The sequence below is a fragment of the Penicillium taxi genome, assembly GCF_028828555.1.
Source record: "Penicillium taxi strain IBT 34144 chromosome Unknown utg000005l_segment0_segment0, whole genome shotgun sequence".
Classification (NCBI taxonomy): Eukaryota; Fungi; Ascomycota; class Eurotiomycetes; order Eurotiales; family Aspergillaceae; genus Penicillium; species Penicillium taxi.
The window spans coordinates 639,674-664,379 of NW_026643207.1; the positions used below are offsets into that span (position 1 = coordinate 639,674).

General features: G+C 46.5%; 9 protein-coding genes across 9 annotated transcripts; 6 read left to right on the forward strand and 3 right to left on the reverse strand.

The window, feature by feature from the left end:
• Positions 1-49: 49 nt before the first annotated feature.
• Positions 50-1,571, forward strand: rvb2 (RuvB family ATP-dependent DNA helicase reptin; the record flags this gene model as incomplete). The annotated part of the gene is made up of 3 exons (XM_057210263.1): positions 50-58; positions 113-559; positions 621-1,571. The coding sequence occupies 3 exons, from the start codon at positions 50-52 to the stop codon at positions 1,569-1,571; spliced, it is 1,407 nt and encodes a 468-aa protein (XP_057059806.1).
• Positions 1,572-1,757: 186 nt separating this feature from the next.
• Positions 1,758-3,062, reverse strand: N7495_007613 (GYF domain-containing protein; the record flags this gene model as incomplete). Its single annotated transcript, XM_057210264.1, has 1 exon — positions 1,758-3,062. One exon carries the CDS (start codon positions 3,060-3,062, stop codon positions 1,758-1,760), a length of 1,305 nt encoding a protein of 434 aa, XP_057059807.1.
• Positions 3,063-3,821: 759 nt separating this feature from the next.
• On the forward strand, positions 3,822-5,107 carry N7495_007614 (polyubiquitin-binding protein UFD1; the record flags this gene model as incomplete). The annotated part of the gene is made up of 3 exons (XM_057210265.1): positions 3,822-3,824; positions 3,888-4,184; positions 4,253-5,107. 3 exons carry the CDS (start codon positions 3,822-3,824, stop codon positions 5,105-5,107), a joined length of 1,155 nt encoding a protein of 384 aa, XP_057059808.1.
• Positions 5,108-5,469: 362 nt separating this feature from the next.
• Positions 5,470-6,315, forward strand: N7495_007615 (TMEM53 family protein; the record flags this gene model as incomplete). Its single annotated transcript, XM_057210266.1, has 1 exon — positions 5,470-6,315. The coding sequence occupies one exon, from the start codon at positions 5,470-5,472 to the stop codon at positions 6,313-6,315; it is 846 nt and encodes a 281-aa protein (XP_057059809.1).
• A 446-nt stretch (positions 6,316-6,761) lies between these two features.
• Positions 6,762-8,815, forward strand: N7495_007616 (DUF4246 domain-containing protein; the record flags this gene model as incomplete). The annotated part of the gene is made up of 4 exons (XM_057210267.1): positions 6,762-6,943; positions 7,007-7,088; positions 7,161-8,195; positions 8,246-8,815. 4 exons carry the CDS (start codon positions 6,762-6,764, stop codon positions 8,813-8,815), a joined length of 1,869 nt encoding a protein of 622 aa, XP_057059810.1.
• A 265-nt stretch (positions 8,816-9,080) lies between these two features.
• On the reverse strand, positions 9,081-12,762 carry N7495_007617 (DNA-directed RNA polymerase III core subunit RET1; the record flags this gene model as incomplete). The annotated part of the gene is made up of 2 exons (XM_057210268.1): positions 9,081-12,617; positions 12,700-12,762. 2 exons carry the CDS (start codon positions 12,760-12,762, stop codon positions 9,081-9,083), a joined length of 3,600 nt encoding a protein of 1,199 aa, XP_057059811.1.
• A 3,637-nt stretch (positions 12,763-16,399) lies between these two features.
• N7495_007618 (ferric reductase family protein) lies at positions 16,400-18,349 on the forward strand (the record flags this gene model as incomplete). The annotated part of the gene is made up of 7 exons (XM_057210269.1): positions 16,400-16,575; positions 16,641-16,767; positions 16,827-16,846; positions 16,916-17,211; positions 17,272-17,856; positions 17,908-18,284; positions 18,335-18,349. 7 exons carry the CDS (start codon positions 16,400-16,402, stop codon positions 18,347-18,349), a joined length of 1,596 nt encoding a protein of 531 aa, XP_057059812.1.
• Positions 18,350-19,484: 1,135 nt separating this feature from the next.
• Positions 19,485-21,248, reverse strand: N7495_007619 (uncharacterized protein; the record flags this gene model as incomplete). The annotated part of the gene is made up of 4 exons (XM_057210270.1): positions 19,485-19,635; positions 19,689-20,365; positions 20,440-20,934; positions 21,000-21,248. The coding sequence occupies 4 exons, from the start codon at positions 21,246-21,248 to the stop codon at positions 19,485-19,487; spliced, it is 1,572 nt and encodes a 523-aa protein (XP_057059813.1).
• Positions 21,249-22,224: 976 nt separating this feature from the next.
• On the forward strand, positions 22,225-24,630 carry N7495_007620 (uncharacterized protein; the record flags this gene model as incomplete). The annotated part of the gene is made up of 4 exons (XM_057210271.1): positions 22,225-22,314; positions 22,399-22,414; positions 22,522-23,027; positions 23,089-24,630. Coding segments are annotated over 4 exons (2,154 nt in total), but the record flags the coding sequence as incomplete, so codon positions are not given.
• Between the last annotated feature and the right edge of the window lie 76 nt (positions 24,631-24,706).

Sequence of the window (24,706 nt, forward strand, 5' to 3'; positions counted from 1 at the left end):
GCTTCCCCAACACCATCCAAAAGATTGTGCTTTGTTAGCATCAATTAAAATGGCTGCTGTGAGTGTCCCTGGTTGGATTGGACTTGATGCTTGAGTTGCTAATTATAAGTAGCCAATTTCCACCGTTGCGGAGAGCAAAGAGCTCCGGGGGTTGAACCTCATCGCCGCCCATTCGCATATCAGAGGTCTTGGTGTGGATGTGGACACTTTGCAGCCACGGGGTTCATCCCAGGGTCTTGTAGGCCAGGAGAAAGCTCGCAAGGCGGCAGCAGTGATTCTACAGATGGTAAAGGAGGGCAAAATCGCGGGACGTGCTGTCTTAATCGCCGGTCCTCCTAGCACTGGAAAAACTGCTCTTGCGATGGGTATGGCCCAATCGCTCGGACCAGATGTGCCTTTCACAATGCTGGCAGCCTCTGAAATCTTCTCGATGGAGATGTCAAAGACCGAAGCTCTCACCCAGGCTTTCCGGAGATCGATTGGCGTACGAATCAAGGAGGAGAGCGAAATTATCGAAGGTGAAGTCGTGGAGATTCAGATTGACCGGAGTGTCACTGGGGTAAATTTTTCCCTTCATGGCCATGGGCATGCAAAATGTTTCCGAATGCTGACAGACACAGGGCAACAAACAAGGAAAGCTCACAATCAAAACCACCGATATGGAAACTATCTACGATATGGGTACAAAGATGATCGACTCAATGACCAAGGAACGAGTAATGGCAGGAGATGTGATCTCAATCGACAAGTCTTCCGGCAAGATCACAAAGCTCGGTCGGTCTTACGCTCGCTCGCGTGATTACGACGCCATGGGTGCCGACACCAAGTTTGTCCAGTGCCCGGAGGGAGAGCTTCAAGTCCGCAAGGAGATTGTTCACACCGTTAGTCTGCACGAAATCGATGTTATCAACTCGCGCTCACAAGGGTTCTTGGCTCTTTTCTCTGGTGATACTGGCGAGATCCGCAGTGAGGTACGAGACCAGATCAACACGAAGGTCGCAGAATGGAAAGAAGAAGGCAAGGCAGAAATCATTCCTGGTGTTCTTTTCATTGACGAGGTTCACATGCTCGACATTGAATGCTTTTCCTATGTCAACCGCGCATTGGAGGCTGAACTAGCACCTATTGTTATCATGGCGAGCAACCGCGGCCAGGCCCGTATTCGTGGAACTACCTACACATCTCCCCACGGTCTCCCACTTGATTTCCTTGATCGGGTTGTTATCGTGAGCACGCATGCGTACTCGGGAGATGAAATTCGCCAAATCTTGGCTATTCGTGCCCAAGAAGAAGAAATCGACCTCTCCCCAGATGCACTAGCTCTTCTGACTAAGATCGGCCAGGAGTCAAACCTCCGCTATGCAAGCAATATCATTACTACTTCTCATCTCTTGAGCCAGAAGCGCAAGGCAAAGGAAGTCAGTGTTGATGATGTCCAACGTAGCTTCCGTTTGTTCTACGACCCTGGCCGGAGCGTCAAGTTCATCAGCCAATATGAGCAGCGTTTCATCGGAGAACAGGGTGGAGTCAGCTTCATTGCTGCTAACGGCGACGCCATGGAGATTTCATAATTTTTTTTAACTACTCATGAAGGAGCAAGGAGATTGGTTAGCGGGCTTAAAAACTACTTGAGATTTCTGATTATTTGGTTATTCTCGCATCGATTGATGTATGAATAGGGACTGGCGCTTTTCTAGGTTATTTGTGTTTTTTTCTTCTTCCTGGAATTGAAGTGACACCCTGTTTCATTGCTCACATTAGACAAATCTGGCTGTATGACTCCATGGCCCTGTATTTCCAACCTGACGGAATTCAACTCCTTCTCCAAAGTAGCCGGCACTTGTCCAGGAATCCATCATGACGCTATCGTAGGGACCATGTGCATCACCACCATCTCGAGCATCGGACCATCGATATTCCCACATCGTAGGCCCTTGACCATCCGCCTTACTAGATTCTGAAGGAGGGTCAATCCAATCGTTTCCTGTCTCCTTGCGGTATTGTCGAGTCAATAGCTCGCGCTCTAAATCATAGATATCTGGTTGGCCTCGGTGCATGAGGATATCGGCGGCACCTGTTAGAGCCTCGATGGCCTTTTTCCGGCCAGACTCATCGGAGTTGTCTTCATCCATTTCGATGTCTTCAACGACGTTGCTCTTCTTGTTCTTCTTTTTCGTCTGCCACTTTGGCTTTCGTTTTATGCCTTTCCCAAGACGGGCAAGAGCTTCCAGTATAGTCTCGGTGCGCTCCATATTCGTGATAAGTGTCTTTAGGACATCAGCCGTTAGAAAGCTATCATCTCTCTTCTCTTTCTCCAGTATTTTTTCCTCGCGCTTATCCGCGGCCTCTCTGGCTTTGCGAATCTCCTTCTTGGAAACACCGTCGAGCCATTGATCATAGACAGCGTCTGGGTCTCGGGCATTGCGAACAAAATTGCCCGCGTCATCAAACCGACCGTCCTCTTGCTCGTTCTGCATGTTAAAGCCGTCGAGGAGTGGCGCGTTCTTCTTTTTTGCGCCTGCACCAAGTTCTTTATCCAAATCTACATCGAGCCTGGCACGCTCTGCTTCTCCAACCTCACTCTCATCACTGCTTTCCTCCTCGTCGGCTTGGTCGCTGGCATGCATTGTTTTTCCGCCTTTGGAGGACCGAACCTGTCCCTGGATCTCGTCGTCTTCTAGGAAGCGAACAGATTTTCTATTGCTGTGATCTTCTTCTTCTTCGTCCTCTTCTGCAAAGTCTGCCTCGAGCTCGGCGGCGATGTCATCCTCGTCAATTTCATCGCGCGCACTCTTTGATTTATCTCCGCGTGCTTTGAAACCTTCGTTTTCACTGTCAGAGTCGTAGCCATCGAGCTTCACCGCACTTCGTCGTACGTTTTGACCACGGCGGCCAATATTGTCGGCATCTAGTACCGCATCCTCTTCAACGTCATCATCGTGCGCAAGGGCTGAGGGGTTGCGAAGGTCGAATCGCGGTTTCTTTTCTGATGGACCCTCGTCATCATATCGATCGTAAGGTAAGTCATTACCCCGCTTAGGTGGAAGATGTGATCTATCCATATTCATGTAAAACCTTGAAAATGGGTGGAGAGAGTCGGAATTGTCGATATGAGGTTTAACGCATAGAGCTGTCTGGGCATCAACAAGTATTTCTGGCATAATCACCTCACCGCCCTAATTTAGCCGAAGCTATCATACTTACCGCCTAATTTCTTAATATTTTACCCCAACTTTGAAATACCAGCAATTGTACGAGAGAGATATTTGAGCCGGTAGAAACGAAGATTTGAAATTGTATATTGACTATACACAATTTTCTTTACTTTCCAAATATTTTTATTCAAAGTGAAAATCTATAACCTCGTAAGCACACCTGAGGTCGAGTGGTTTTACACGGATGATCTGCACCGAACCAAGTCCTCTCCTGTCCTCTCCATGTCTTTAACCTGCAATTTCACTTTCATTTCCCTTTATTCGGGGTTAATAAGAGATCTCAGTTTCTACGTACATGTCTTTCTGTATATCAAAGAGTACTAATCTCACAGTATTATACAGGCTTTAAATACAGGTTTTACTGTTAGGTCGCTCAAAATATCAAAAAAATACATGCAAGAAAACGGTATCATAACCTACAAAACTCATTTGCGTATTTTTGTCACGTGACCTTCAAAGCTCCAGTGGGGTTGGAGTCGGAGCGGAACATCATGGAGCGAGCAAGTAACGTGCGTCACTTTCATGTTGCTTTGAACTTATCCTCTTCAACTTACTTTGTTTCCCGAATCAGAAACTACTCGTTTCGTTCTCATTCCTCCATAAATAATGGTGGGTTTATCTCATCCAACTGAATAGTATTTCTCAATCTGTGCTGTTCCTAACAGCTTCTAGTTTCGACCTGAGTATTGGCCCGACGACCCCATGGGCGGTGTACGTGGTTCTGCGACCCGCCGCTTCGATGAATACTATCGCTGTTATCCAGTTGCTATGCTTCCTGGCCCCGAGCGAGAAAATGTGAATCATGGTGGAAAGGTCATTATGCCGCCAAGTGCATTGGACAAGCTTACCCGTCTCCATATAACGTATCCAATGCTCTTCGAGCTACATAATGGAGCGAAGGAAAGAATGACCCATGCAGGTGTTCTTGAGTTTATTGCTGAGGAAGGCAAGATCTATCTTCCGTTCTGGGTATGTGTGACTGAAAATACAGAACCCCTCGAGTCCAAGTACTGATCAAGATATTTTTTCTATGACAGACCATGCAAACTCTACTGCTAGAACCTGGCGATCTTCTCCAGATCAAGTCAACTGATCTCCCTTCCGGTCAATTTATAAAGCTTCAAGCTCAGTCTACTTCGTTCCTTGACATTAGTGACCCGAAAGCCGTCCTCGAGAATGCATTCCGAAACTTCTCCTGTCTTAGCAAAGGCGATGTCTTTACTTTTGCTTATAACGACCAAGTCTACGAGATGGCTGTTCTAGAGACCAAGCCAGCCGGATCCAAGAATGCGATTTCTGTATTGGAGACTGATCTTGAAGTCGATTTTGCCGCTCCAGTTGGATACGAGGAGCCCAAGCAGCCCAGTGGTACTAGCACACCTGGTAGCGTCATCAGTGGGAAGCTTCCTGCTGGAGGTCTGTTGCATCATCAAGGCACTATGGCACAGGCGATTAACTACACAGCTATCGCGCCCGAATCGACCGATGCAGCTAACGGAGCCCGGGCTGTGTCTTCCAACTTCTTGGCAGGAGGTCAACGGCTCAATGCTAGGAAGGGTAGCAAGGCACCGACTCCAAAGCCCAGCACTCCAACCCCCGGAACAACAAACCCCCAGCATCTTCCACCCACCCGTAGGACCAATGGCCCGCAGCCTCTCAGACTACCTCCAAATCAACTGTTTTTCGGATACGCCGTTACGCCCGCCAAGCCGCGTGACGAGAATGGACAGGTTATTCGAGAGGACCAACCTACATTCCAGGGCATTGGTCAAACGCTGCGAGGTAAAAAAGTCGATTTGAAAGACTCGGCAACTCCCACTTCCGGGAGTGAAACCGATCAGAAGAACAAGGACAAAAATAAGAAACTGGGGCGGACTCTAGGCAAACGCTGATGCGAGAAATAGAAATCAGCTCTATTTCCAGATATACGGAGAGCCTTTAGACTGCTTGACCGGATCTTTGTTTTGTGGCATAGCGGACAGGCGTTTTTGAATTTTAATATCCAATAGTCGTAACTAGTACATCCCTAGACCAACAGGATATAGAGAACCTTGGAATACCCTTTATTATTCAATTTTCACGTAAAATGGACCCTATATGTAGCAAGACTCAGGCATAATCAACCATCTCTTTGACATATTTTCCTTCATATTGCTTCCCTCGCTCCGCGCCCCCACAACAGAAAGCAACCTTCAGTACCCAGGTACCATCATTTTACCTACACTTCGTTAAATACACTAGATCTGTTTCCAGGATGACAACACCCCTGGATAACCCCCTGGCACCTTTCAACAAACTGAGTCCCTCGGTTTATATGCAGGACCCAGCAGGGCCACAGCTGACCGGTCAGCCGCTGATCTTCATTGCTTTTTGGATGAACGCACCGCCACGTGCACTGGCAAAATACGTGCTTCAATATCGACGTCTAGTACCATCAGCACGCATAGTATTTGTTCGTGCGTCGTCAAACGACTTCATCTTTCAATCTGGCAAAAGATCCCAAGAGAAACGCGTTACGCCTGCCGTTGAAGCACTTGCCTCGGCAACTCGGGCAAACCCCGTGTTCGTGCATTGTTTCTCAAATGGCGGCCTTTTCAGTGCAGTGAATCTCCTACAGGCCTTCAAATCAAAAACTGGACAGGCCCTGCCAATTTCTTTCATGATCGTGGATAGTGCGCCAGGTACTGCAAACCTGTCTTCCGCTGTCCGGGCCTTTTCTTTTAGTCTACCTCGGTCATGGATCCTGCGAATGATCGGAAAAGCTCTTCTATGGGTTACTTTGGGCTCTATTTTCGTATTGCATGCTGTGACGCGATCACTTGATCCTATTTCCTACGCCAGTAAGGTGATCAATGAACCATCTCTACTACGAGCCGTGAATGCAGCCAATAAACCGACTCGCTGCTATATTTACTCCGACACAGATGATCTAGTTGATTGGAAAGCGGTCGAGAAACATGCGTCAGACTCGGAAGCCTGTGGCTGGCTCGTGCGTCGTGAACAATTTCAAGGCACAGCTCATGTTGGTCATATGCGAGCTGCACCGGATCGGTATTGGGCCATTATCAAAGATTATCTGGAGCACACTGTACCTGCATGAAATTCAATCGTGCTTCCAATAGGTACTTGCAAACTACAATGGCAATAAATGGCTGGCTGAAGTTCCACTGCATGGTACAAGCTTGGAAATCAGCCTTCTTGCTATGCACAACTATTCTTAATTATTGTATCTAAGACCTTGCTTCTTCCTTTCTTTCAGATGCGGATCTCCGCTATCATGATCTGTATTTCTATGACGCTTTACCTATGGAATTGAGTTTCAAATTCCCCAGGTATGCTGTTAAACCGTCACTATGACAGTCTAAGCCTACTTATTCCATGCTCTCGGAAGAAAGTTCCGTATATTCTTTACTGGGATAGATGATAGGAATACATCATTTTCTTGCACCGATGTCAATTTCTTTATAAAAATTCTCTTCTCGCTAGGGCTCTGCCCATTGCCATTAATTTTTTTCAGACTAGATACACTCTTCCCAATTTACGAATATGTTCCAGTCCGTCGTGAGTGGATGCGGCCATCGAGCTACAGGTAAGAACCTGGATTGTCGTTTTCATCTCCCAGGATATGGCCGCCCATTGGACTTTGCACCTATGGAGAAAAACGTATATGGCGTTGAAGGCCGTAGCATGTTTCCTTCTGCCCTCGACGACCGGGATATCGAAAGGGGGTATACAGAGTATGCTATCAATCGTGAAGCTATGAAATGCAAAGCTAACTCAATTGCCTACAGACAGCCTGTCCAAACCCTTCGAGAGCTTGCTATGGTACGAGTCATGGAAAGGATAACTGACATTTCCGAGTGGTGGATAAAGGTACTCTATATTCCATCTTGACTGGCACTACATGATGTTTCAAGGCCTTTTAATATACTGATCAGCCCTTAGATAAAAGACCCTGATACTATCAACGTCTGGAAAGCCAGGGCCGTGGCAGGCGAAAATGAGATTACAGAGAACGGTGCGAATTGGATAATCGAAGAGCTGACTTTCAAAGCAATCATATACGAGATGTTTGAATCCGTGACACTGTACAGTGGAGATGTCACCAAGTCCGACACTAATGTGCCCAGCTCACTCGTCCTGCAGCTGCGTGATGCATCGAGAATGATTGAATTCCACGATACGGATCTCCAGTTCTATAACCCAGATGCCAAAAAACAGCGTGATCTCCTCGACATGGCACTATACCCGCTCATTTACGGCAAGAGCCGGATCTTACCTGACAAAATCATTGGACTGAAGGATGCTATACAATATGCTGGGAAGGGAGATATCATCCCCATCCCGAAAGAGTCAACGATCACTCGGGAAGACATGGCTTGGCGAGTAGCCTCACGTGCGGATATAGAGATAAACCCGTACAGTCGGGATTTCCAGATCTTACCATCTGACTTTGAGCTTGGAGAGGATGGCAAGTGGCATATTATCTCATACATCAATAACCTCCATCCTGTCACGTACCGCAATGTGTACACTCTCATTGAGGAGGCGTTTAACTGCATGATCCCACAGTGGAACATGACCATGACTCCGCTCAAGGACATGCTGCATTCTCGTTCTCGAATTGAGTATCACCAGGCCGAATATACCTCTCTAACTGAGGAGGTCAAGGCCACAGCACCAAGGATTCAAGAGAATGAGGCGCAAAGTGCATTTGACGAGCGGTATGAGAAGTGGGCGATGGAGAATTACAAGGTAGTCCAGCCGGACGTTGGCCAGTTCATTCCTTGGGCTGTACCTGAATGTATGATGTCAAAGTTGCCTGCAGATTTACCAACCCCTGTTCGAATTGAGCGTGGTGTTGATCTGAACAAAGAGTACAAAGACCGAGGCTTGCAGGTTATCATTCGGATCATGGGCGTGGACTTGACACCAGAAGACCCGTTCCATACAAGCCCCTGGCATGTCGAGTGTGCTATGGTAAGTAAACCCAGGATGTCTCAAGAGGAAATTAAACTCATTCAACTCAGAACGAACACATTTGCGCTGCGGCATTCCTGACCGTCGACTCAGTGAATATGTTAGCACCCGGTATGGATTTCCGCAATATAGTCGACACATCAATGCTAGCTGAAGTCGAGCACGAGCCGAACGACTTTGTCTGGCTGAAGCAAGTCTTCGGACTAGAGAACGGCGAGCCGGCCGTCCAGATCTCAGGTACGATTCGCTGCACACCAGGCCGAGTAGTGATGTTTCCAGCCACAGTACAACATAGAATGAACAAATTTGAGCTTGAGGATAAGACTCAGCCCGGGTATGCGCGTTTGTTGGCGTTCTTTCTTGTGGATCCAAACATTCGTGTTATCTCCACTGCGAACATTCCACCTCAGCGGTTCGACTGGACGTTGGAGCAAAAGAATGTTGATACAGAAGGAGTGACGGCTGCCGTGGAGAGATTGGCCTTTGAAAATAAGGACATTAAAGGGGAGGTCGTGTCGCTTAGCGAGGCATTAGAGATTCGATTGGATGTTCTGAACGGTGTGCAAGCATTCATGAAGTATCAGCAAGTCGCCTTTGAGTCAAAGGTCTTGATGCTTTAGTAGCAGATTCAGATCGTTGTTTTTTCTTGTTCTTTCTTTCTTTATTTTTTTTTCTCTCTCTTGGGTAGTCTTATAAACTTTTGACATATGGAAGCTTTTACTACGGCACAAACCACTCTTTAGGGCTATGTTCGTTCATTCTACTTCACTACGGAATATAAGAAGAGTAATTAATCATAAAATCGCCGCGCTATGCCATTCGGGAGGTTCAATAGGGAGATAAAATAAAGTAAACCGGCCCCTTGTATGTTTTTTGAGTAATTCATCAACGTCCCTTGTCCTCAGGGAACTCATCCTCCAACTTCAGACGAGCAGAAACATTCATACTCATAAGCTCTTGAATGAGAAGTTTAGCTGCGTAAGGGATGACCATCTTCACGCAGGTACGAGAGGACTTGCATCCAGTGCACCATCCCAGGAATCCCATCAAGCCGCACTTGTCACAAATATCAACTTCGTGGCGATCAGACGATATCATGAGACGCTCGAGCAAAAGCTGACTGGTTCCGTAGGCGATCAGACAATCACGTTCCATCTCACCGAGACGGAGACCACCATCACGCGAACGACCCTCAGTAGGCTGGCGGGTAAGGGTGGCCTTGGGTCCACGGGCACGCGAGTGCATCTTATCCTGTACCATGTGCTTGAGCTTCTGGTAGTAGATAGGACCAGTGAAAACATAGAAAGGCAGCGGTTCGCCAGTGATACCGGATGTAAGCATGTCTTTACCGCCATAGCTGAAGCCGTGGTCGATCAGGATCTGCGACATCTCCTGAACAGGACTTCCACCAAAACAAGTACCATAGCCGTGCTGACCGGAGAGCACACCTGCTTTTCCTGCGACCAGCTCCAACATTTTTCCGACTGTCATACGGGACGGGAAACCGTGGGGGTTCATGATAATATCGGGGTTGATACCTTGGTCTGTGAACGGCATATCGGCTTGATCGGCAATGATTCCCACAACACCCTTCTGTCCGTGACGGGAGGAAAACTTATCACCAACCTCAGGGCGACGAGTCTGGCGAGTCAGCACCTTGAGGAGTTGAGTCTCACCGTCCGTTGCTGTAATCAAGACCTTGTCGATATAAGAAGGGTCGGGAAGCTTGTAGTTCAATGGTGTGGAAGTCCAGTTGGTGGCTCCCTGGCCTGAACCCATAAAGCCTGAAGTTTGTGATAGGTCTGGGGTGATCTTGTTGATCAAAACCTGGCCGGCTGTGACTTCTTCGCCGACGGCAGGTAGACCATCGCCGTCGATGAGAGTGTGCTTTTTAATCACAACGTTGTCCTCATACTCGGGTGCAGCCAATTGATCTCGCATGCCGTTGGGATAACTCTTAAGGGGCGTAGAGTATTTGCGAAATACCTGGCAACGTCCAAATCCACGATCCACAGAACCCTTGTTCAAGACGAGGGCATCCTCAATATCATATCCAGAGTAACTCATCACAGCGACCGTCGCATTTTGACCTGCAGGAAGTTGGTCGTACTTGACCAACTCAATGGTTCGTGACTTCACCATTGGCTTCTGCGGGTACACCATAATGTAAAGGATGGAATCGATTCGCTGGAATTGATTGGAAGCAATTGCGCCGATGGCCTGTTTACCCATAGCACATTGGTATGTGTTTCGGGGGGATTGATTATGGTGCGGGTAGGGAATAAGACCGGCAACAGCCCCCAAAATAGTGAATGGCTCGACCTCCATATGAGTTGTGGCGTCATTAATGTCCTTCTCATAGATTGCGATATATGAATCATTCTCCTCGTTCACATCGAGATACTCCACCAGGCCCTGGGCAAGGAAATCGTCGAATTCCATCTTGCCTTCTCGCAGCTTCTCCAAGTGATGCCGTTCAACCTTTGATCTGCCATTTTCAACAATAATGAGAGGTCGGCAAATTCGGCCATCGTCGGTGGCAATGTGAACGGCTGACTGGTGGTGATTGATAAAAATACTCACAAATTCTGAGATGCGACCCGAACGACGAAGCCGTCGGAACGCGTCGAGGAAGTACTTCGGACGCCGGGTCAAGGCCATCGGTGTACCATTCATAGAGATAGTATAACTTCCACGAGCGTAAATCTGCACTCCACTGACAGTTGCAATATCTTCAGCTCCCAGCATGAAAATAAGATTGCGCACAGGGTCCTCCTCGTCATTGGTGGTAATGTGCGTCATAAGTGCCAAGTTCTTGACAAGACCACAAGCTTCACCTTCAGGAGTATCTGCAGGACACAGCATACCAAATTGCGATGGCTGCAGAGCACGAGGACCGCTGACCTTTCTTGTCTTCTCGAACTGACTGCTGATGCGGGTCATCATACCGAGGGCAGCAATGTAACTCAGTCGACTGAGAACGTGAGTGACACCAGCACGTTCCATACGGAAACGCTTCAAGGTCCAGTTACCAGTTGCAATGGCACGGACCATTCCCTGAGTGATGTGACCACCATGCATGCTCACGATGCTCCAAGCATCAAATTGTTCTGCTCTGTTTCGCTTGCTCAGAACTTTATCAATGTTCAACTTAATGTCGAAGGTGAACTTTTTGAACAGGTCCTCAAACAGCAAAGCCAACATCTGGCCAGCCAGTTCCAGCCGCTTGTTTCCAAGGTAGTCACGATCATCAACCATCGAAGGATCGACCTTAGCCATCAGGACACGACGCGCCATATGACCGACATAGATGGCCTTGGGCCGAAAGTTCATATCTTTGACCTCAATGTGTGAGATGATGACTGTAGCAATGGCTTCGATTGCTTCTTGCACATGAGTTCTGCGGTATGCGCCGGTCTTTCGATTGATTTTGATCTTAGTACCCAGCCACTCAAGAGCTTGCTGTTGTGTATAGACATCAAGCTTAATTGCTTCCTCAAAATTGATAGCGAAATCATCCTGGTATTGGCTATCTGATCCGGCGACAATCTGTAACATTTCTTGGTCGGTGTGAACACCCATAGCCTTCAACAAAACAGCAATTGGGACATCATCACTGAGAACGTTATGTCTCACATAAAGCCGTTGTTTTTTGAGAATAATGTAACTCTTCGACTTGCGCTCGTTGGAAGAACTGGTCACCGAGGCCTGGACAATATCTTTCTTAGTGTCAGTTTCCACGATGATTCGATTCTTGCTCAGTTGTTCTTGAACCAAAATGACTCTTTCCGTTCCATTCACGATAAAATAGCCACCGGGGTCCAGAGGACATTCGTTGAGAACTGTCATTTGGGCCGGGGTTTTGTTCGCCAGCACGCACTTGGAGCTACGAAGCATCACTGGCATCCGACCAATGGTGACTCCTCGCCGCATGACTCTCTGGCGACCACGTAAATACTCAAAGTCAACGAGAATTGGCGCAGCATAAGTTGTATCTCGAAGCCGGCATTCTTGCGGGGTGACATCTGATACGTAATCAATAGTACCATCCTGTTGTTCATCCGTACGTCGAGGTGATCCGATGTAGATGTTTGTGAACTTGATGTAAAAGTTGGCGTCGATCTCACTGCGAATAATCCCACTTGATTCCACGATTTTCTTCAGTTGGACCTCGATGAAGTAATTGTATGAGTCAATATGCTGCTTGACCAGGCCCTTGACTTTGAGGAAGGCTGGAAGGAGATTCCATTTGTCTTTCGCGGTATTTATAGGGTCTGTCAAGGATTTGGTGTAGTAGAATGGTTCCAGTAGCGCATCAAATGGATCTCTATGCTTGTATTTGGAAGGTTCCTGCTCATCACCGTTCGCTTGTGTAGCTGCCTGTGTCGGTTCGGTTGCCTTGGCAATATTTGGAACTGCAGGCTTTTCAAACAAGGAATTATATCAGTCAAAATGACCATTGAGTGGTTGAATTAGGTGCGTCATGGTTTAAAAAAAAACTTACCTCGGCAGCAGGTTTAGGCGCAGATCGAGCCGCAGAGGCCTGTGGCTTTCTGCGAGGGGCCATTATGGCGAAGAGACCAGGATATCTATTATCTCAAAGATCTCAGGCGACTCAAATATTTAATGAAGTCCCGTGGTAAGCATTGCCAGCGCGCATAGAGGGGAAACTGAGGTGAAAGTCGAAGCCGAAAGAAATTTGGTGATAGATAATTTGAGGCTCCACTTTACAATTTCTCCGGTTGCCGAGAGCGTCCATTTGTGCAAAACGTGCACGGAGCCTCAACTGGTCACCTGACTCTGTGTGCTTGTCAAGTCGACTGGTTCAGACTGGCCAATCATTCAAATGCCACAAATGAATGAAACTGAATTACTAAACTAGGGATGAAGTTCGCCTAAAATAGTGATACATAGTGGGTAATGCAAACCCTACAAACCAGGCCAAATCAGGCTAACTAGGCCCAATCGAGCCTAAACCACCACCCATTTGACAGTGCTCGATATCAGATATGAACCTCTTTTGCTTTCTTTTCTTCTAGCCAACTTGCTCAAACATCTTGACATTTTTTAAACATGGTCGCTCGTCCTTCCCGGAATTTGCAATGGCTAGGTGATATCTCACCCTAGATTGAAGTGAATGCTAGTAGTAACATCACCTGCGAACAGGCTAATGAATAGGCTAAAGGATAGTTACTTTTCGTGGAAGAGCAATGGGCTCCTCGTGCGAGCGCCAATATCTCCAATTAAGACGCAGATTATGAGGCTAGCCAATGCCAAGTACTCATGGTAAACTGGGCAAAAGGCTAGCCAGTATTTCCGTGATCCATATCAACAGCGAGCTCTACCAATCTAATCAGTCTAAATAGATTAAGGTATACATCCTCTCTTGCCAATTGGATGGAGAAATAGGCCATTGTATGGAAAGCCTAGGGGTATTTCACGGTGGGCTTAACGATTCTGACTCGATTCCTGATTCCTCTAAAGTGCAAATCATCGATGTACAAAGCATCCATGGATCGATATGCTACCTAAGGCCTACCTCGAAATGGCTAATTTTGCACAGTCCTTTTCGTGTTGGATATATGGAACTACTTCATAGTTACAGCGGATGATCTGCTATCGTTTATTTTGGGCATAATAGTCAAGTTCGTAACACCTTCCGTCGACGTCTTCTCATCGAAGACCTCTTGAATATCCAAAAGAGGTTAGCGTCGGTGGACTTGATTGGTCCAATTCTGAGTATTTACCTAAATAGACTGGCATGACTATATAGCTAATTATGACACAACTTAGATGTGACTCAATCGGTGATTGATATCCTATAACAAGCTAGGGCCTTAGAAGTCTAGATTGCTCCAAGCCCTGGAGGTTATCTATGGGTATGCGTCTAGGATATCTAAAGATGAAGGCGGCAGGTCATAGGTAGGCTATGATAACGCACTATTGATCGATCTGAAAGATGCATATGGTATTCGATCATGTATGTACCAGACGCAGAAGGGCTGAAAAAAGTAGCTCTTTGTACATTTACAAAAAACCAAATATGTGCTTAAACTAGATCAAAATTTAAACTAATGCAAAATTACTACTTGAGTATGTTGGGTATAATCCTTTCCAGCAGTACCTATCCTAAGTTGACGACTTAGTACCTGCCTACACTACCTAGGTATTAAATTTCGAATTCTCCAAATTTCCCTTCCATGGTTACCTGGGTATGATATGTGAGCTAGGGGATTTTCCCTGGGTAAAGCAATAGGCAACCTTGGAAACACCTGGGAATAAGACTTATCCGCACCTAGGCCAGACAGTAAAAGACGGAAGAATTTCAGCCATCATTGCTTGGCATTGAAACATTCAACACCAGGAAAGGGGGTCAAGAACGGTCTAGATGGCTCGACCGTGAGATAAAGATACCTAATAGGTGTGCAAAAATCTTCAGAGTCAAATGATATGCAATTGGTGTCTGCCGCTCGTTCCGGTAACCCACACGGGCACTTGTCATCCATGGTATGGATCTGCTGAAACATGCATCGCTGAACAGATACACAACCATTTAAAGAGTAGCCCACGAAAAAAGGTCCACAGTCGGGCTGCATTAGTCCTTCATGATACTACGTTCTACCTAGGCATGGGTTCTACATCGGCATGAATCCTAGAGCTTTATTTCTCGGACCGACAAATTCGGCAAGCGGCCGCCCTACAAAAGAAAACATGGAATTTCTCACCACTACCGTGGACAGGGGCTTCACGGCAGCATGTCTACTACTGTTCGTATATATGTACTCACATAAAACTACCTAGGTATGCATGGTCCATGATTAGCTTCAGGCATGGGGGAATTGGAAGTGGGCAGTATCTCCAGAAATTGATTGATAAGATTGTTCGGCGGGTTCACGGTATTTTCCGGCTAACGTTGATCCCGGGGCTATACTGTGTATAATACTTAAAATTTCCGACATGCACAGACCGCTGAACCCTAGCCTTTTTATGCACATAGTCTACTAAGAACCTAGAATTTCTCCATACACAGCTATATAACATGTAGCGATGCGGTTTAACGCACGCTATATGCACGAAATTATTCTCGGTTGATCTTAATTATGCCGATGTGCCTTTACCTAATGTAGCCCACAAATACCCAAAAAGTACGGAGTAAAATTCTCGTTATCAGATGCAACAAATCTCCACAGTGGTCGGTCCACCTAAACCTCCCGTCATCCATTTTTCTGTTTTTTCCCCCTCTCGGTCAGTGGACTGATTTTTACCGCTTAGATCCTCATCGAATATTTTAATACACATAAGATAGACCTAATAAATCTAGAAACAAAACAACAATTCCGTTATCAGATCAAACCAAGATTGGGTTATCTTATCTGATCCCGGTCCCAACGCTCCAATGAAGTGCCCTTTTCTTTACCTCCAACCCCAGTAATTTGGAACCAGGGAACCTCAGTAAATTCTGTTTTTTGTTATTCAAAGCTCCACCACACACCCAAAAATTACCGCGCCAACAATATTTCTCACTTTGGTATTGTGCGTCTCAGTGTTTCGAAATTTTCACTTCAACATAATTGGGCAATGACATGTGAAGTAACTTCATACTTTACTTGGCACCGGAAGATTGACCAGAAACACGAGACAAGCCTTGTCTTGGCAGGATAATGTTGATTCGTAAAACCTTGGTAAACCACTGACTAGCTCCACTAAGACTCCTTTATCAGATTCTTTTCTGGTAATAACATCCCACCCTCAAAATGATCGTGCCGGCAATTACTCCTTTTGGAACCGATTCACATGTCTATCAATTCCCTGGCAGCCAGACTAATATATGATTACGATCACTCTCTACGATGGCCAATAAACTGTACTCAGGTTTTGATTTCTCAATCACAAGTGGACAATACCCGCTCTGAGTATAAATTGATAGCCAAGAACATAAAGTATCCTGAGTTCCATGATTGATAATTACAACGGGATCTATGAGTGGAACCTGACTACAAGTTCCGTAAAGTGAAACCTAAATCCTTGAAGATACTGCCTAGGTACCACGATGCATTCAAGGGTTCTTCGGGGCTCTGAGCAATCTTTACTCACGAGTATATATTCGATCAATCTCCGTCATCCCGCCGCCATTTCGAGTCAGAGGCTGGGAAAACATTCGGTTTACATTCCGACTCATAGTAATTGAGCAACCGGACTCCAAAATGACGTCCAAGGTTGTTAATCACCACCATAATGTTTTGTCGAGCAAATACTATGCAATTGCCATCGGGGCTATTATGGTCATATTTATTGCTTGCCATTGGATGAGAAAGGCATACATCACATATGGCCCTCGCAAATCAAGACCATCCGTACAAATTTTGGTGCGGTATTCCCGGTATGATCAACTCGGATACATCCTCACCGTATCAATATTTTTTCCAGTAACTAACGAAGGTGCAGAGCCACGTGCCGACTTTTAAGTAGCGCACCCTTTGGCATCAATCTTGACAGATGTCTCCTCTATCTCCTCTACTGGGCTATAAACTTGATTATTACCTTCACGAACCTACAGTATAACGCAAAACAAGTAAGTTCTCCCCCGGAAAAGCTGGCGTACAAAATCAATTGAATTCTAACCTCGTCTAGGTTGCGAAACGGTTCGGGTGGTGAGTCGCATTTTTACTTAAAACCTGGAGTTCTTTCAAGGTCTCAACTAATTTTTTCTTTCTTTATAGGGTCTGCTTGACCAATCTCGTTCTGCTAGTATTCCTTGCCCTCAAGAACACGCCTCTTGCTCCTCTATCCGGCCGATCGTACGAAAAACTCCGACCTCTCCACAAAGTCGCTGGTTATACATGCATCTTCTCTAGCGTTCTACATGGCGTCACATACCTGGGAGCCTATGCCGCAGCTGGCACCATTACTGTTAATATGAAAAAATCGGCAGACTATGCTGGTGGTATTGCCGGCGTAGCGATGTTGATAATCGGCTTCTCCACAATTGGATGGTTTGCCCGAAGATTCTACGAACGTCAGACTCTCAACCTAGCTTCATATCACTCGATCTAGATGCTGACAAGTTGAACAATAGTCTTCTATATTATCCACATACTTATGTGGATATTGATTATGGTTACTGTGGGGCTGCACAGACCTGAATTCGCACAAGATGCCGTGATCATTGTTATCTTCATATCAGCTTTATGGTTCGCAGATCGGTTCCTTCGCTCGGCGAAGATGTGCTGGAAATTCTTTGGCAATTATGCTACCCTCACCCCAATGCCAGATGGAGCAGTCCGAATTCATGTCCGCCGTGGCATTCGTATCACTCCCGGCTCTCATGCATATCTATGGATACCTTCTATCCGCCTCTTTGAAACCCATCCATTTACGGCCATTTCTACGGACTCAAATGAGTTTCTTGTTCGAAAGTATGATGGCTTTACTAATGATCTATTCAAAGCTGCCCAGAATAACCCGGGTGGAAGGGTTCGATGCTCCTTGGATGGAGGATATGGCCATACCCCGAACTTCATGAACTTTGACAAGATTGTTCTTGTAGCTGGTGGAAGTGGAGCGACATTCACTTTCAGCATTGCCCTTAATGTGCTGAAAGAGGCCGCAGCCAAGGACGTCACTAAGAATATTGACTTCATCTGGTCAGTGAGAAAGCATGGTACGTATAGTAAAACTCACGTGTTATTAATTGAAACTAAGTGATATATAGAATCACTTCTCTGGTTTGAACAGGAGCTCAGGGAGCTTGATGAGAACCCTCATGTTAATCTGTTCATTCACGTGTCACAGTATGACACACCGTCTAAAAGTTCCTCTAATATAGACTCTACGTCTAGTGTTGAAGAGTCCATTATTCAGGACTTCGAAAAAGGAAGTGAGAAGATCGACTCGTCAATTATTGTATCAGGTCTTCGTCCAGGACGGCCTGATATATTTTCTTTGGTTACTCAGTCTATCTCAGGCTGTCCATTGGAAGCTCGCATCGGAATAGGTGCTTGTGGACCTATCGCTATGATCAAGACGACGAGAGAAGCTGTTACTCAAAAGGGCTTTGATGACGGGCCTTCGATCACACTACATACGGAAGTAAGTTCATTCCCTGTTTCAGATCTTGAATGCAGCTAACATTTCACTAGGAATTTGAATGGTAGAGGTTTGGAGGGATAGACGTAGCAAAGCAGAGCTAGAAGTTTTTATGATGATTTACGGTTTTTATGGCTATACCTCTGGGAATTTAATTCATGCTTAAATATAGCTTCATAATTAATTCTACCCTCAGAACTCCTGAGGTCTGTAGGAAGAAAATGCCTGATCAGACTGGGAATCCGCAGATCCAAGTAGTGTGGGTGATAATTTAGCCTGGTGGAGTAGATTTATTCCGCTATTATGAGGCCCACTAGTCCGGTAACCATATATACTCCTAGGATGAACCATTCAACAGCCTTGAAGATTAGAAATCCAAAGAGATCTGAGTAGGTATTTCTGAGTAGGGAGCGTGAAATAAATTTCAAAGGTTTCTTCATAGTTTGAAAGTTCGCATATCATCCACTATCTAGAAGCCAGTCGGGATACCGCGCAATGGGCAGTTCTTTATTCCGTGCAACAATTTACCATGCAAGTAATAAAACCACCCCACAGATCTGAACGGAACTTATTTATCCCGAGTTTTCAAGCCGTGTCATATTAGAATAGCACCTGGCCATAACGCACCTTATGGCATGATTTTAAGGCTCCGGAATAGAATTCGGGACCGGGTATTGGCCCAGCCTCTGCGGCTTTTCGTTTACGCCTGGGGCATTTCGTTTGGAAGCTATGTATCGCCATAATTTCTCTTCTTCTTTGTTTTTGCAATGTTTGATTCTGGAGTTTGCTGTCTACGGGTATTCCACGGATTATTATTCCTAACTCATTGTCTTTCCTTTGTTTGAATGTCCCATTCCTGCTCATGATGTGCACTTTCAAAATCATGCAACCTTTGAATGATCCAGCAGAACTGCTTGCCAAAGCCGATTGAAAGTCATCAATTTTGAGCATTCGACTTACGATTACTGAAAATGTTCACAGAGAGCTACTTTTCCGATTTCCATTTATGCAGTCGTGGCGGATCCATGGATCATAGTATATCATTTGTGTATTCACGATGACATCCAACGTATGGTTGCAGGTGCCAGGCGCACTCTTCTCAAGAGTCATGTTGAGTGTACGCACTCCCATGCCAGTTCTATATGCAGGTTTATATAATCTAATAAGAAACACAAGTCTAATCACAGAGATTTGAGCACCAGCTTACAAGCTGCCTTCAACCCCCTCGCGACGACGGTTAGCTCCGCTCCGCCAGTGGAGGTAAATGGTCGGAATAACGCTGACTGCAATGATCATTGCACAGCAAATTCCCGAGCTAGCCGCGATCCCGACACTGTCGAACATGTATGGGAACCTGCGAGAGTGTTAGCAACCTTACAGAGACATTGGTAGATGAACCAAACTCACCAGAATGGGCCGATAAAGCCCCAAATCTGTCGAACCAAGCCGATGAAAACACCCACGCTGCCTGCCTCCTGCGGATAGCAGTCGACGGCATAAGTCATCGTTACGGTTGTGATAAGCTGATTACCAACAGCGCCGAGCGCTGTGCCAATGATCGGTGATACGTTCCAGTGGCCAGCGGCCGAGGTCTGAGTGCAAACAAGGAAGACAATAATACCGACGAGAGCTACCAGGAAACCGAAATAGCTCAGCCATAGGCGGAACTCTGGCTCAGCTTTGCCGTTGATGCGACGTGCCCGACGGGACATCCACTGATCGGACATGAAACCGCCCATCTGCTCACCAATGAAGGATCCGATGACGATACCTATGAATTGCATTCCTAATTGCTCAGAATTCAATTCAAACTTCTCCTGTAACAGTTGCGGTACTTCGACGGTTGACATGATGTTGGTGAACAAGAAAACCATTGCGTGCGTCCACGCAGGGATTAAGACGGACAAATGGCGGGCCAAAGTCAGGGGTTGGATGAACTCGAACCAGGTCAGTGGAGTCGGGTCGATACGTCGGACGGAAAAGTACTGTGTTTTCCAATCGGCTTCCACTTGGTTGACGCCGCTGCCAATGTAGCGGGTCTCTGGTCCAAGGAATAGGTAAAGGATGAACTGAACGCCATTGGTCTATCGCAATCGTGGGTCATTAGCACAATTATCCGCAGAGGATTTGCAGAGGGTGTTGCTGTCGTTGTACTCACTATAGCGAGGATCCAAAAGATCCACTCATAACCAACACGATAGGTGACGAAACCGAATATGAATGGTCCGATCGGGACACCCAGGGTGACCATCAAAGTCCAGATACCCATATAGCGAGCGCGATCCTTCTTGAAGGTCGTCTCCACCACAACTGCACTACCAATGGCAGAGGCAGGCGAGATAAAAAAGGCCACAAGAGCCCGACAAGCCGCGAGGGATGCATACGTGGTACTTTTGGCACAGCCAATGTTGAATGCGAAACTTCCGATGAGAGAGATTAGGAAGATCGGGCGACGTCCAAAGCGATTGGACAATGGCTTCCAGAAGAGCGGAGAGCCTCCTATAATGGCAATTTGCAACGAAGTCAAATAACTGGCCTGCTGCAGGGTAACACCGAGATCAGCAGCTATATCCGCATATGCAGGAATTATTCCTGCAGCTGTGAATGTCGCTATGCATGCATGGAAAGCCACCAGAAGAAGATTAACCATTTTCTACATGGTTCATGGTGCATCAGTTGTCAAATTTGCTAGGCAGTTCTCTTTCGGGGGTCACCAACCTTCGATTCTGGCCAGTTATACGGGTCAGCAGGACTCATACTGGGAATAGGATCAAGTTCTAATGTGCCATGTCGTTCTATCAAATATTCTTGATGAGCCTTTGGGAGTCTAGCAGCTACAGATTCTTCGTAGGTTACAGCTTGGCCGGCGGCTTCCGCCCTCTCAACCAAGTCAATGTCGGCCTTGGAAGCCATCTGGTCATGGCCCGAAGACCGGGATGAAGTGTGTTGCAGCTCAAAGGACCCCATCTTGAGTTAGCTACTCGGAGCTGGAAGAATAGAAGAGCAAAAAAAAAAAAAAAAAGCTGAGCTGAGCTGCTACGTGAAATGCTTGGATCTCTTGGAATTCTTGGAATTTTGCTTGAGTAAAAGTATGTCCACGGGTAAAACACGGTAAAAAAAAAAAGCCACCAGGGGGCGAACGGCCTGGACAGATTACGAATCCCGACATCTCGGTGAGAAGCTGCAAAGGAGAAAATTCCCCCGAACGGGATCGACATATTGACCAATATCTGTGGGGGATTTCCGGGGAAAACTAAATGCGGAGATATTCCAAGCAAATCACCGTGGTATTGACGAGTCATGGTGCAGCAATTTACAACGTTTTGAGCATCATGAGAATATTTGTAACATGCATGGCATATGAGCACGGCTATCAATGCCTACCAGATTCTCATCTGTTACTGCAAATCCGGCTTTGGCGTTAATGGCGAAGTACCGAGTTCCACTCTTTCCCCACCCCCACTAGTCGGATATCACTTTGATTGCAAGATCCTGAATTGTGGGGGAGGGATGACCGAGGCCTAAATCCGCCAATGATGGTTTGCTCTGAGAAGGAAACTGAAAAGTACGTAAACTAAGACCAGAATCACTGACCGAGAGGACGAAAAGATATTACGACGTAATGATTATCAACCAAAGTGGCGACTGTGGCGTTTATGGCGGCTTGAGGCGGTAAATAATTGATTAGTCATTAGACGCGAGGTGTCCTTCTCACGACGTGGACTGGCAGCATCAATTGGGTTGACATAGAATAAATCAGCAGAAATATTTACCTCTGTAATAAAAGCTGTATTTGGCTTTGAACTATATAAATTTCAAGAGATGTACTCCCCAATCTGCACGTAGTCAGCAAACTTCCAGTTACAAGGCCAGATATAAAGTGTCACAATCCCCACATTTTCTCTCCATCTTGTTTCCCTCGGCCAATGCCCTAAACTAAGCGCTAATGGATTCGAGTACATCTTATACCAGAGTCAAAAAGGTTGTCTGCCACGTGTGCCAAAAGAAATTTTCAAAGACTGAGCACCTACGTGTAAGTCAGTCTAGCCCCTGGAATTACAACGGGACATCTTACCACCTGGACAGGATCTATAAAATCTAACCGAATAACCGACAGAGACATGAACGTTGCCGTATGTTGCCTTCCAAGGTTCTTATCTGATATCTCATCATAATTCGATTATGATCAAGTCCTCAAGTTCCGTACTCCCGACTTTAGCCGACTGACGTGTCGCTCTAGATACCGGATTTAAGCCATATGTTTGTAAAGAGTGTCGCCGTCCTTTTGCCAGACAGGATGCCCTCTCGCGACATGAAAAGCTTCATTTGCGTTACATTGATGCAAATGAGAGCTCAATGCCGGCCTCTATTTTAGACTCTATGTCTTCGAGGGACTCCAGCAGCGCTTCTATAGCCACCGGAACGTCAACTTCGGCTACTAGTCACTCGTGGGAAGAGCCACAGATATCACAGCATACTGCTTTGGATAGTGCTGTCTCTGATCTGGACTTCGCCCTTATATGGCCAGATTCAGAGAATCTCTTCCAGAGTCTCATGTCCTCGGATACGACAGATCAATGGCAGATGCCACTTGGGACTCTGCCATTTTTACCCGTCGTGCAGAATGTCAATGAGGTCAACTTTGGATCACCAAACTTAATTGAGGATCGAAGCTCACCGGTGGATATGCCTTTTGGAGAAGGCCAACAGGCTGTTCGGGATGTGACAGAAATGGTGAAGAGCTCGGTAAGGACTTTGCTAAGATATTGAGAGCTACAGAATAGTATTACTAATTTCTTCTGAATAGTCTTTGAGTGTCACAGCCGATGTTAAGGCCAGTTCTATCACATCTGTCTTCCTTGATGAATGCCTGCACATGTTCTTTGCTCGATTTATCCCAACCTTTCCAATCCTGCACAGGGCCACCTTCGTTTTCCGTGAATGCACTCATCCCTTGCTTTTGAATGCCATCGCCATTGGCTCTTTGTATCTTGGTCCCCGAGACTCCATAGCTAAAGGAGAAGCATTGTGGCGACTCGCTCATACGGCTGTTGCCACATCATGGCAGTTATTCATCACACACATTGGCCCCTACGATGCATGTCAAGGTGTACAATTGGTGATATCCACTCTGTTAGGGCAAATTTATGGCGCCTTGTCCAAAGACCGTACCATCAGCATGACAAGCCGTGTCTTTCGCCCTCTGGGCTTTTTCTGGGCGCGGCACTGTGGCATGTATGACAGTGAGCCTTACTCTATGGAGAATCTCCCAGCAATAGATGCCCCTGCTGCTGAGAAGGAGCACCAGTGGCGCACATGGTCGGCACGAGAAATCCAGCAGCGTGCGCTGCTCGCATACTATGTTTTGGATGGTCTTGTCGCTCAGATGTCTGGCGACGGTGCTTCCGATCGTCACCTATCCAATCCTTTGAGCTTGCCAAGTAGCGAGGTGGCCTTTGATGCGTCTACTGCCGATGAGTGGCTGACACAAATGCACTCCCAGAAGCCAGATGAGTCTTCTTTCCGTGCTGTCTTCCGATCCCTATTTCCGCCGATCGGGAATTTGCGGGCTTTGGACTATAATTTCTCTGCCTTTGCCCTGCGCGTAGTATTGGAAGGTCTTCAGACTCTGATATCGGATTGTGACGATCAAGACTTAGCTGTCGGTATACCTGGTCGGTCAGACTTACGCAGAGCCCTTGCTCAGGTCCATGAGACCATATCGATGAGCATACACATATCAGCCGCACAGAGATTAGAACTCCTGCTCCGTTGGCACACGACTTGCCTTGACACTATGATCAACTCGACAGCTCTCTCTCGTCATATTTGCACGCGCTATAATATACCCCAAGACGTGTCAGGCGGCCGTCGAGCAGTCCGATCAGACTTTGACTTCATCAAGTTCACCACTACAGAAGATGCAAGACGTGCAGTCCTCCACGCCGTCGCAATTCAAGATATAATAGAACAACTACCACGCGGTCGCGCTCATGTAATACATATGCCCAGCTCACTTTTCGCCGCAGCCACAATCTACGTTGCCTTCTCACTTTCTGGTCTAGCTACTGTCAACTTGCCCTCATCGATAGTCTGGCAAGATGCCCTTTTATTGCGATCAGACCTCCATCTTGATGATGATGATATCCGACCGTCATATGGATCAAATACGCGGCAGTTTGTCGAGACTGTGCCGTGTATACCATCCCCTCAAATTGGGGGCTCAGTACGTAATCTCTTGTACGAGCTCAACTCTGTGCAGAAACTATTCAGTTGCCTCGCGTCGCAGTGGGGAATAGCTCATCATATGGGAGATATTGTCGCACAGTGGATTCAGCTGTGTCACTAGGTCCTAAGAATAGATGCCATTCTATTCTTCATAACTACTTTACTTGGTGTTCCAAAATGAAGCCTGGCTCTCCGCG